This window comes from Corvus hawaiiensis, chromosome 3 (genome assembly GCF_020740725.1).
Source record: "Corvus hawaiiensis isolate bCorHaw1 chromosome 3, bCorHaw1.pri.cur, whole genome shotgun sequence".
NCBI classification, from domain to species: Eukaryota; Metazoa; Chordata; class Aves; order Passeriformes; family Corvidae; genus Corvus; species Corvus hawaiiensis.
In genome coordinates this window covers 107,820,531-107,830,341 of record NC_063215.1, presented here as the reverse complement: position 1 = coordinate 107,830,341, position 9,811 = coordinate 107,820,531, and the positions used below count along the sequence as shown (strand labels likewise).

The following is a 9,811-nucleotide window of genomic DNA, read 5'->3' as shown; positions in this document are numbered from 1 at the left end:
CAGTTGCTTCCTCCTTTGTGGTCCAGTGCATTTTCTTTGCTCCTGGGATTAATTTATTTATGTATTTCTCTGGAATCTCAATGTTCCATCATTTTGATGGAACGTCCCCTTTGGTACAGGCCGGCATTCTCCTGAAAAAAAAAAAAAAAAAAGGCTAGCATGGAATCCTTCCATCAGAGAGCGTTTGTGGAGCAGCAGGGCCCTGCAGGTACAGGATCACTTGGCAACAATTCAGAAGAAATGGATGCAAGACAGCTGAGACCACTTGTCTGAAGAGCCATTTTCCAGAAACTGTTCCGCTTTTTCACTTCACAGGAACACAGAAGGTATTCCAATGGGTCAGCCCAGCAGTGGCAGTGGGAGACAGAACAGAACACCCGAGCATGGCTGCTCTCTGCAGTGCACTGCTGTCCTGTCTGTAACCCCGAAGGCAGAGACAGAGCAATCACCAGCTAGTGCTGATACTGCAGGGAATGTTTCACTGGCTCTTCATCTGCCACCACTAGTTTCCAGTGACTTCTTGGAAGGGCGAGTAGTGCTAGGACATGTGAATGGCTTTAAACTGACAGAGGGCAGGTTTAGATGTTAGGAAGAAATTCTTTACTGTGAGGGTGGCAAGGCACTGGCACAGGTTGCTCAGAGTAGCTGTGGATGCCCCAAACCTGGAAGTGTTCAAGGCCAGGCTGGATGGGGCTCTGGGTCTAGTGGAAGGTGTCCCTGCCCATGGTAGGAGGGTTGGAACTGGTTGATCTTTAAGTTCCTTCCAACCCCAGCTGTTCTGTGATTCTATGAGTGCAGGACCCTCATCTTGTCTGCAAAAGTTGGATTTGTTACCTGGTGTGCAACAAGCCAACAATTACACACTCAAGAGTATAGGCATAGATTGTTTATTTAGGAGTTGCACAAGCCTGGGTGCTCTGTGGTATTCCACAAATCAAGCACAGCAGCTGTCAAAACTTTTTACTATTTATACATTTTAGCAAACAAAGGAATTAATACTCATTGGCTACAAGTTACATAGTTCTCCTATTAATTGTCATTCTATCTTTTATTGGTTAATTATTCTCTTGCTTCTCATACTAATTAGTTGGCACACCCACTCTTTCTCTTCTTTTGGGTCTGTGGCTTTCTTGGGCCAGTGGTCTCTGAGTTGGTGGCCACAGATGTAATTCCCTGATGGAATTACATTTTACCCAGTTGCAGCTGATTTCAGGACAATTGCTACGTTGGCTTTATTAGTTTCTTCCTTACTTCCTTTGGGAGTTCTACCAGGTGTCTTTGTGGCCCATAAATTCTGTGTCCACTATCAGTGGGCATCCTTTTTCCAAATATTTGATAACCTCCCCCTCGGTCTGAGATCACTGAAGCACCTCAAGACCTAAGCTTCAACAAGGCAATTAATTTGGGGGTTTTTAACACGTGGAAAATTGCCTTTCTTGCTGAGCAGGCTTAAAAGTATACAGAGATCAAACATCAAAGAACTTCCTTTCTTAAGAAAAAATTTTACATATTCCACACGTTGCAACACCCCCACAGAGCCAGGGAAGCTCTGTAACTTCCTTGCCTTGCCTGTGTGCCTCTTTAGCCATAAGTCAGATGAGGACGTGCTTTCCAGTGTGGTATCATAACCCTTCTGTGCCATCAAACAGCTTCGTCCCTGTCCTGTTCCCACTGCCGATTGTATCAAAAGGCCGGCTCTGACTCTCCCCGCATCCCCGGACCAGCCGTGCCGTTTCCCCGTGCCCAGATCTGTACTGCCGCTCAGCCCGGGTCTCACAGCCCTTCCAAACGCCTGCAGACCAAGTGCGGGGCTCTTTCATGGGCATACACAGCTCCCGCCCTGGGCAGGGCCGTCCCCGCCCGGCACCGAGCAGCGCCGGGGCCGCGGGGCTCCGCCCCGGCCCACAGCGAAATGGCGGCCGGGCCGCTGCCCGCAGTAGAGATGGCGCCGCGGCCGCTCCGAGGCGCCGGCGGGCGGGCCGGCCCCGGAGGCGGGGATTGGCGGGGGCGGCGGAGGGGCGGGGCGAGGGGCGGGCCGGAGGCGGGGATTGGTGGGCGCGCCGGCGGGGCGGGGCGCGGGGCGGGGCCGGGCAGGGCCGGGCAGGGCGCGCGGCGAGTGAGCGCGGCCCCGCTCCGCTGCCGCCGTCTCCGCCGCCGCCGCTGCCGCCCCCGCCGCCCCCGCCCCGGCATGAGGAAACGCAACGAGTCGGTCACGGTGGAGCATGAGCGCGCCGCCGCCGCTGTGCCCGGGCCCCTCGACAAGGGCTGCAGCCTGAGGCGAAGCCTGCGCCTGCCTGCCTCCGCCGCTGCCGAGGGCATGAAGCGACCGCTGGGCAGGTGAGCGCCGCCGTCCCTCCGCCGGGCTTTGTTATCCCCGTGCCACCGTCTGCTCGTTCCCGGCGAGGGCATCGGGAGCTGCCGGGGACCGGAGCGGCAGCGGGGCGGTGTTTTGCGAGCAGAGGGGAAGGGCCGCTGCCGCCGCCCCCCCGGCCGAGGAGCCCGCTGGACGGACAAGTACTTGGGCCGGGGATGTTCCCCACCTCAGCCCTGCTTCCTTGGCTTTCCCTGTGCTCCAGCCGAGCAGCTGCCGGCCCCGCGGTACCTTCAGTTCTCGGTGCAAAGAACTGGTTAGAGAGCGGGGCGGTAACGGGACCGGCGGATCCAGCCCTGGCCAGCAAAGGATGGGAGGGTTTGGTGTTCGTACCTGGGCGCTGCTGCGTCCAGCCCCCTTTGGTACAGGCAGGCGTTCTCCCGAAAAAAAAAAAAATGGCTAGCAAGGAATCCTTCCATCAGAGAGCGTATGTGGAGCAGCAGGGCCCTGCAGGTAGGATGTCTGCGTTTTTGGAAGAAGCTGGTGGCTGTCAAAGTGATCTCTTTTCCATAAATGACTCAGATTTAGGGGTCAGTAGGAGAAGCTGACATGACTCCCTTGGAAGGAGTTTAGCTGTGGCTTTTTGCCAGCTGTGTTAACGTTTTAAACGTTTTATGCGTATTTGTAATGGGGAAATGTTTGTATACCTTTCTAAAAAGACTGTAACAATAGAAGGTACTTATCACCTGGACCCTTAATCGTGCAAGATTTTGGGGGAATGCAATACACGATGAAGACTTACCTCCCTGGCCCTCTGCAATTCTGATCAGAGTCAAGATACAACCTTTCAGTGTCACCTAAACCGGTATAGTGGTGGTCTTTGTGTTTTGAAAGTGTGAAAAATATGTAATGATCAAAATAGCTATGTGGTTTGGGTAGCTGCAACCAAATCGCTGTGCTTCAGCAATACAGCAGCCAGATTTTTTTTTTAAAAAAAAGGTGCTTATCAGTGCATTTCTAGTAAATGAGCTATTGTGGATGTTTCTCTGCTGAATTTTCTGAGATTTTTTCTGTTCTCATAAACCAAATTAACATTTGAAAAGAGCTGTAGGTACTTGTCATGCTCAAAGACAGAGACTTTGAAATGGGATTTCTTTTATTGGGTAATAGCTATTTAATTTTGTGCCCTGGAGGTAGACCTTTGGGATGCTGTCACTGCTCTGTACATGTTATGACAAGCTTTTGGTAATTGAAAATGGCGCTGGGTTCATCTCTCAGTTTCCATGACTGTGCAGTGGATCAAACTGTGACAGTGCTCTGCTTTTATAACATTTAAAAATTTGACATGTCTATTCTGTTTGTCCAAGTGGATGTCTTCTAGACCAGTGGCACTCGAATGATGGCTTGCTGTCTTCTTCAGCATTATGAATGGCACTCAAGTACCTTTTGCTCAAATGGAAATGCTGTGTCGGTGGTGAGCATTGAGCAAGCCCTAAGAGCACTGAGTGCAGTCTGTTGGCTTGGTCTGGCAGGCAGGTGCTTTGTGGGTACCAGACACAGCACAGCTGTATTGTAAGGGCCAAGCCAAAAATAGGGAAAGCACATCCTGTCTGCAAAAAATTTTCTTGTATTTATTTCTCCATTTACACATTTAGAAATGGTTGGCAGGCAAGTTTTCCTTGTTTTTCTCCATGTTCAGCCTTGGAAGCCTGTTTCAGAAATTGCTGAAGTCCTACATGGATTCTGGCCCTTCCCCCTCTTTCTGCCCCTCACCTCCCCCCGTTCTTTTTGGATCAGGTACTGTATTCCACACAGCAGTGTTTCTCCAATTCGTGACATTGTAGGAAAACCTTGTTTGAAGCTTGCTTTTCCTTTTCCACATTCTGAGATATCTGTATTTCCGTGACTTTTTTTTTTTTTCCTTTTCATGCTGTCCTGTGTTGACTGCCTTTCTTACTGACTTTCAATGGACCTTCTCTGACTTCCTCACCTTGCGAGCCTTCAGACAGTGGTTTGCAGGCAACGTTTCTCTGTCTGCCAATACCTTCCAGCAGTGTTTTTTATGGGATAACAAATGCACTGCTGAACTGTGAATTTGAGTGTGCAGGAAGGGGAGATCCAGGTGGAAGAAGGTATGATGCCCAGAGATAAGGTTCTTGTCCAGAACAATCAGCCTGAGTCGGGTCAGGCAGCCTTCTAGCTCCATGTCCCACCTTTGGTGGACAGCAGGGAGTGTTTAAGGAAGAACACGAGGGTATGTGTGCAGTGACCTCCCTTGGGGAGGCCAACAAGTTGCTGTCAGACCATCTAGATCCTCGTATTTTAATATTCAAGGTCATGCTATTATTGCAGCATTCCTTATACTGCTGGAAATAAAAGCACTGTTTGATTGTTGTTTTCAATGGGTTTTTACATCAGTTTCACTCCGCAGCTTGCAGAAGCTGTAAGGTGAAAATTCAGCTGCAAGGTTGCTGGGATGGTGGAGGTGGCATAATATCTGAAATTGGAGATTTGTACCACGGTAGACTATTCTTAGCATGCTCCTTGATGAAATAGTTAAAATCAACACTTGAATGCTGTGTTAAAGGGGAAGTGGGGCTGTCTGCATTTCATGCTGCTGTTCTACAGCCTCTGCAGACTTGGGGAAGCAGCATGTATGTTTGGCTTTATCGTGTGGGTTTCCTTCTCTTATTTGTAAACGATACAAGCCACTGGCTAGAAAGGCACACCAATCCCCAGTAGCGTGGAGTGGCTGCGTAGTTCTGCAGCCAAGGGCTGATCATGTGGCATATTCCATGGGTCAGGAGCACGGGGTGGGGGGACTGCAGAGGCAGCTGTGTCTGTAACTGCAGCAGTGACCAGGAGACTGTGGAGCAGCAGCAGAGCTGGTGTGTGCCCTTCTCCAGCACAGCTTTTCCTGCTCACGTCCAGCTCCTCAGGAAAGGCTAAATAGCACCTTAAGTGATGTTTATAGAATAGAGTGCTGGCTTACCACTGGCAGCAGCTTGCTCTTGCAGCAGTATTTTTGAATTTTACCAGCACTGCGTTTGCCCCTCAGTTTTTGTTCAGTCATACCATCACAATGTGCTCATTCATCCAGGAGCTGAAACTCATTCTAAAGAGGTGGCTGTGCGTTTTGGCTGGCAACTACTCTGTTAGAGAAAGTGTGTGCATGTGCTTCTAAGTGTAATGGAGATGGATATCTGATAAATAAGATTTATATGGCTTCAGCTAGTGCATAGTGTAGTCAGTGTGGCTTTTCTTAAGTGGTTTACAACCAGAAATGAACAAATATAGGTATTTCCATTTTCTTCCATAGAGAGCAGTAAAATCTAATGTGATGGTTACTTAAGTGCTTTACAAGTTGCTCCTTTAAAAGTGCGTGAATGAGTTCCTTTTTAAAGGAGCTGTTCTGTCTGAAATTATTACATGCAATAATGCCATAAATAAAGAAGTAATATGCAGTGCTCGCCTTTCCTGGTATGTGTGCTTTGTGTGGATGGCCGTTCCTCTAATATTTCTGTTGTGAGGCATCTTCCAGGTGACAGTGTTGGAAGTGCTAGATGGATATTAATGTAGCATGGTGTTTTGGGTACTTGCTGTGACTTGTTTTTGTGGTTGGTGGCTGTAATGTTCTGAGGAAATATGTTTGAGCAGCCATAGATCTGGAAAACCTTCATGTGGGAGTGCAGAGAATAGAGAAAATCAAATGAGCTTAATACTGGCATTGATACCAGAGCAAATTCTCCTATCTCATTTCTGCTGAAGCCTGATCCTGGTGATAAAAGGTCACATGCATGTTACCCTTCACTTCTGCGACCTCATCATTATCGGATGCTCATTTAATCCCAATCAGTATTCAGACTATAGACGTGAAGTGTGAATTTTGCCATTCTCCAATTCTCCTACAAACAGTTGTTTGCTACAAATGTTAAAACTTGTTTCTGTTTCTCTCCATGCTGTGGAGCAGTGAAGCGCTTGGGATCCCATGTGTGTGAGCTGCATTCTTTGATGCTTTCGTGCTCTGCTTTGCTGGAGAAGCCGCTGTCCCGCAGGCTCCCTTCAGTTGTCCCTGGTACCTTTGCTCCTAGAGACCCCCGGCTGCTGGCACAAGTCCCTGCAAGGGGTGTTTTTGGGACCCTCCCGCTGGCTGTCCAGCCTGTGTGTGTCCCACAAGCTGGATATTTTTGGACTGACCCTACAATTTGGTGTAGTTTCAGTATCACTGTAGCCACCCTTGTTTGTTGTGTGCGGCTTTCTCGGTGCTTTCTCTGGAGAGGCAGAAGGTTGCTTTTACAGTACCGCTTCCTGGGTATTTTATGAGAATGCAGGGAGGTGCTGAAGGCAAGAGGCTGCAACAGCCTGCTCGTGTCTTCCCCTCTGATGCAGCAGAATTTCCCTGGAACAGTGAGTGTGCTCAGGTATGTCAAATCCGATGTGTGGTGACCCTCGGTGCCATCCTGCCCCAGCAGCTGAAATGCTTCAAGCCTTCCCATGTCTCTTTGGACTTAACCAGTGGTATCTTTCCTCTGATGGAGAACTTGGCCATCTCCATTTTCTGCCCCTGTGTCCTCTCAGTGCCCCATCCTTATATCTCTAGATCTAGCCCCCTTTCTCCTGGTGTTACTTTTTTAGAAGCCTTTGCTGAGTCTTTTATGATTATTCCAGTCTGTTCCATTGTAGCAGAGATGACAAATACTTGAGTTGTTCCCCTGCAAGTGTTCATCAATATATTTAAGGTTTTTTTTCCTCAAATGAGTTTTGTGCTATTGTCTCTCTTAATTGCCATCTTCAGGTTAAACCAGTTACTTGTCAGTACTTTGAAAAGAGGAAAGGAGCTGCCTTTGTAGAGACATTTCATCAGTCATGCAGCTTTTTCACCAATTCCACCTTCCTACTGGGTAACTGCCTCTATTTCAGTTGTTCTTGAGCAGAGTTCACAAAGAAGCTGTGAAGTGGTTTCCAGTTGCTTGCCTGTGCTTTCTTTCATGGTAAATACAGGTTGAATCACAATCCCTCCTATGGGTAAAATACATAGAAGCAGTTTGCTTTGTGTGAGGACTTTTTTTAGTATGTGGGGCTCTCTTTTGTTTTTTGTTGTTGGGTTTTTTGTTGGTTGGGTTTTTTTGTTGCAGTTCTTTTGAAGAGCATGCCCAGTGATATTTTGCTCAGATATGTCAAAAATGGGGTTGTGTAACTTTTTCCACATGTCTGTCTGCCTTTCAATTTTTTTTAAAATTTATTTAAATGGTATCACAGTAGCTCTGCCTCCTGTTTTTTCCTGTGCATTGTCAGCCATTTTGGCAGCTTATGGCTAGGGAAAGCCTCTGAATTGCTCCCAGGCTACCTATTTGGGGCATTAGGTATTCATTCTCTGCATCATCTTCCCAGTTTGTTCATCTTTTCCAGCCATTATAATTCTCTTTCCTTGTGCTCATCTTTTCCCCACTCTTTCTCAAAGACACAGAAGTCATTCAGCAAAAATAGCAATATTCCCTGCAACGTGGGGAATTATTAGTTTTATTATTGTGGATTGTTTTAATTCTGGATTTTGTGAAGCCATCGTGTTGACATGTGGCAGTTCTGTGCCTCAGTGTGTTACTGTTAAAGCATATCTGTTTTTCACCATTTTCATCACTGACTTTGGGGTTTTTTTTTGGTGTTAAATAGGTGTGGTTTACTCTCTTAAACATCCCTTGAGATTCCTAGCATCATCTTGCAGGTCTGTTTGTGTGATCTAAAATTTCTTTCCTCGGATCCAGTGTACCCATGAGCTTCTCTGGATTTCCTGTAATAGAGCACAGCATTTCTTCTGCTGCATCTGCTCTGTTGCATCTTCTAGTCTCTGAGCAGTTTTCTCAACTTCTCCATGTTTCTCATGGAGAACTCTGCTCAAGCAGGCATGTTCAGGCTGGAGAGAATTTGCCCTCTGGCTTTGTGTTGGTTACGTTGAACTGATTTCATTGCAGTGCCGTATTTCTGACATCATAGTTGCCCCTGGGCTCAGTTGCTCTGCTTTGATGGCTTATGTCTGAGTTAATAATTACTGTGGTATTGCTAATTGCTACTACTTTATAATAATTTCTACTTGGGAGCTGTTTGAATTGCCTCTGCTTGTTTGAGTTTACCTAAACTTCCCTTGGGTTTAGGTAACTCCTGGGACCAACAGGGCTTCCTAGTCACCTCTGGAGTGAAGGTGCCTGGGGACACCAGGGTCTTCTCAGCCTTGTCACGTTCTTTTCTGTCCTTTCTGGCATGTGGTTGCTGAGGCAGAAATCAAGTTCTCTGCAGACGCAGTCACAGGTCACTGCAGTGAGTCCGTAGGTTTTCTCCTGGATGCAATGTAAATGCGTTTCTTTCTGGTGAAAACAACGTTGTGGTGTTTTCATTAAAACCAATGATGGTGACATCATTTCCTCTCCAGAATCCCCTTTCTGCTGTATGTTCAAGAGGCCTGGTGTACCCCAGCAGGACTTGTGCTGTATTTGAAGAGCACTGCCTGTTGAGTCTGGGCTCCTTTGAAAGGAGAGTGGTGCCTGCTTAGGAGGCTGCAGCCAAGTTACTTTATCTTCCTAGGCCTGAAGAGCAGGTCAGATTATTTTGGTAATCATGTCAGGGTGTGAAATTAGTGAATAGGCTTCTACAGCAATTCCCCTATAAAACGTGGGGTTTTGTAAGCTCGGTGGGCAGCTGTCCTGTGTCATGTTGTTGGTGTTACAGTAGTGGCTGGCTTCTGACATCGGGAGTGAGTGACTGCAAGCAAGGGAGGTTTACTAAGGATGTAACATGAGAGCACTATGTTAATGTAGCCGTGACTGAATCAGTACCGCAAGAAGATTAAAAGAAAGTGCTTCAGCTGTATTAAAAGGGTAACAGGAGACCTAGGAGACTTTAAAGCCATTAGCCTGAGGTGGAGTCTGTGCAATTTAAATTGCAAGAGTTACTTTGAAATTCAATGGAAGAAGATTTAACAGCTAAATATATATAAGTAGATCTGTCCTGTGGAAGGACACTGTAAAATGTGACAGGTTTGTCAAGATTACAGCCTGGTTGATGAAGGTATCAGCAGTAAAATTGTTTCTCCAAAGCACTTGACTTTGTACTGTAGTTTATTTTATTGACATGCCTTGCATTGCTAATGGAGAGCAGGTTATCGCTATTGAAAATTGGCTCAATGGAGGGAGAAACAACTGGGGAACTATAGTGGGATTGATGCTTGGGTTCAAGGGTGTGTGTAATTTTGTGTATCAACCATCCCAGGGATGAGTTGGCTATCAGTTACTATTGATATTGATACTATTGATACTATTGATAAAATGAGAGGAGGAGAGGGTTGATAATGGTTGATGAATGGGGAAGTCAGCAGTTTGGAGCAGATGGCCAAATAGTGAAAAGGTCACCAGGACACAAGTGTAGCTGGCAGGATGGTGGGGGAGAGAGGGTAGGGGTTGTAACTGTGGGATGGGAGTGTGACAGAACGTAAAGCTGTTGTAGGTAAGT

The 9,811-nt window shown here is 47.2% G+C and overlaps 1 protein-coding gene across 1 annotated transcript in view; it reads left to right on the top strand.

The window, feature by feature from the left end:
- Positions 1 to 2,107: 2,107 nt before the first annotated feature.
- ABHD12 (abhydrolase domain containing 12, lysophospholipase) overlaps positions 2,108 to 9,811 on the top strand; it is a 38,852-nt gene continuing 31,148 nt past the window's right edge. Inside the window, exon 1 of the mRNA XM_048299237.1 lies at positions 2,108 to 2,337. Coding sequence (XP_048155194.1) covers positions 2,189 to 2,337 — 149 coding nt within the window. The 5' untranslated portion in view covers positions 2,108 to 2,188. The remainder of the gene's footprint in view (positions 2,338 to 9,811) is intronic.